We start from the raw sequence: 1,979 nt of genomic DNA, 5'->3' as shown, positions 1-1,979 counted from the left end.
CAATTTGTCTTGAATTAATTGTTTGATCTTTGGTTCTTGACCTCCGTTAGGACTACCATCTGTGAAAACAATAAATAATACATTTTCATGATCATTGACATGATTTTTAAATGCTAATTCAAGAGCTCCTAATAAATTGGTACTTGAATTTGGTTGATTTTTTTCAAATGCAGCAACTAATCTTGGAATACTGTCAACAATCACTTCTCTAACATTTGAATCAAAGAAAATAAGTGGTACCTTTCCATCCTTATCATATTGTAATATACTTTCAGAAAGATATTTAGCTGCTTGAATAACATTATCATAACGTGTCCAATGATTAGAATCAACCAAGCCCTTGGAACGATTTTGACCTGTTGCATCCTCATCTTGTTCAGTTTCCAATTAGAATAAAAATTATTTCACAAAAAAACCTACCAAAAGAACCCATTGATCCAGAGTGATCAATTATTAATACCAATTGAAGATTTTGCAATGCTGGCTCCTTATTTTCCGAATATTGATGAAACTTGGCTTCATGCATTTCTCTCATCTTACTTTCAATTTCGTATTGTCTACAAATTTCCATTTCTCTTCTGTAGGCCTCTTCATTAGAAACCGGAATAGTTGTTGGTGTGAAGGTGCTCGTGGAAGAAGACTGTTGTTGTTGTTGGTGATGATGATGGTTAGATTGTTTATTGCCCATTTTTTTTTATGAATAATTTGAGAGGTAAAATTGTTTGCCACAACTTTTTAATTAGAATCGAACAATATTGAACTTTAATTTTCAAAACCTAAAATGTTATGGAGTGCTCTCTATGTGTGCTCCTAGAAGCCATTTGTCTTCTATTTGCAATTCATGTTATGTATTCGAATGGTTGATGTTAACTCATCTATTAACAATTCCTTAATAATATTTCTTTCCATTATTTCAGTAGCAACTGCTTCTTCCATCTCTTTCAACTAAGCGCAGCAGAATTTGCTCCTCCAATGTAAGATGTCACCTCAGAGGTAAGTGGATTCAGAGCAATTATCAACACAATGGTTCAACATAATGAAACTCTTTTCAATGTTCAACAAAATTATGAAGAAAATTTAATTTATTTAAAAGAACAATGTAACAATCAATGAAGCAATCAAAGCAACAACAGCAAAGACATTCTTTGGAGCAGCAGAGATGGCCATAATTGGAGCATCAGCAAGAACATAACTATCTCTAGTATTAGTATGTTGAATATTCTTAGTATCAATGTTATATTCAACGAATTCAACTCCACCAATTGAAGCAACACCAATAGTATTTGACTTTGGATAATTGAAGAATTGAGTCTTGGCATTAATAGTACCAAGAGAACCTCTAGCATATAAAGTACCCTTACTCATTGAAGTATCAGAGACATAGACAGTACCAGCACTCAAGAAGTAAATCTTACCCTTGAAATAAGTGACAGCAGTCAATGGAACACTAGAAATACAGACTTCTCTATCAGAGTAACATCCATTATTGTTAGCAGCATCCATTTCAATTGCCTTCCATGAGTTTGATGACCAAACAGCCAAATTTTGCCAGAATGAAACACCAGAACCACCATTTGAACCCCAAGCAACGAATTTACCATCAACAACAACACCAACTGAGGCAGGAGAAGACAAACCATCATTCATTGGCAACCATGTTTGAGATTCCATATCAAATCTAGCAGCATTCTTAACAACATATTTACCAGCTCTAGTCAAAGAACCAACAACATATAAATATCTACCATCATAATCGATATCACTAATGCTATCCATTGAGTTGGTTTCAAGCTTGTTCCAAGTCTTCTTTTCAATATTCCAATAAGCCAAACCATTAACCCACAAATCACCAGCTCTATTGAAAGTACCAGAAACAAACAAGTATTTGTTATCCTTAGATCTAACCAATTTCTTAACAGTACCTGGAGTATTATCGAATGTATTGAAATCAAAGTTATGAACTCTGAGACCAGTACCCA

At 33.8% G+C, this 1,979-nt stretch overlaps 2 protein-coding genes across 2 annotated transcripts in view; both read right to left on the bottom strand.

Moving 5' to 3' along the window:
• The window catches only part of NAEGRDRAFT_76906 (uncharacterized protein), a gene marked incomplete at both ends in the record, with an annotated part of 34,581 nt that extends 33,893 nt beyond the window's left edge, over positions 1 to 688 (bottom strand). The window contains 2 exons of the mRNA XM_002668138.1: positions 42 to 371; positions 421 to 688. Of these exons, the coding sequence (XP_002668184.1) occupies positions 42 to 371; positions 421 to 688 (598 nt within the window). The remainder of the gene's footprint in view (positions 1 to 41; positions 372 to 420) is intronic.
• Positions 689 to 1,086: 398 nt separating this feature from the next.
• Positions 1,087 to 1,922, bottom strand: NAEGRDRAFT_76905 (uncharacterized protein; the record flags this gene model as incomplete). The annotated part of the gene is made up of 1 exon (XM_002668137.1): positions 1,087 to 1,922. A coding segment is annotated over one exon (834 nt), but the record flags the coding sequence as incomplete, so codon positions are not given.
• Between the last annotated feature and the right edge of the window lie 57 nt (positions 1,923 to 1,979).

This window comes from Naegleria gruberi, assembly GCF_000004985.1.
Source record: "Naegleria gruberi genomic scaffold NAEGRscaffold_620, whole genome shotgun sequence".
In the NCBI taxonomy this organism is placed as follows: Eukaryota; Heterolobosea; class Eutetramitea; order Acrasida; family Naegleriidae; genus Naegleria; species Naegleria gruberi.
The sequence above is the reverse complement of the archived record's forward strand: the minus strand, read 5'-3'. Positions and strand labels throughout refer to the sequence as shown.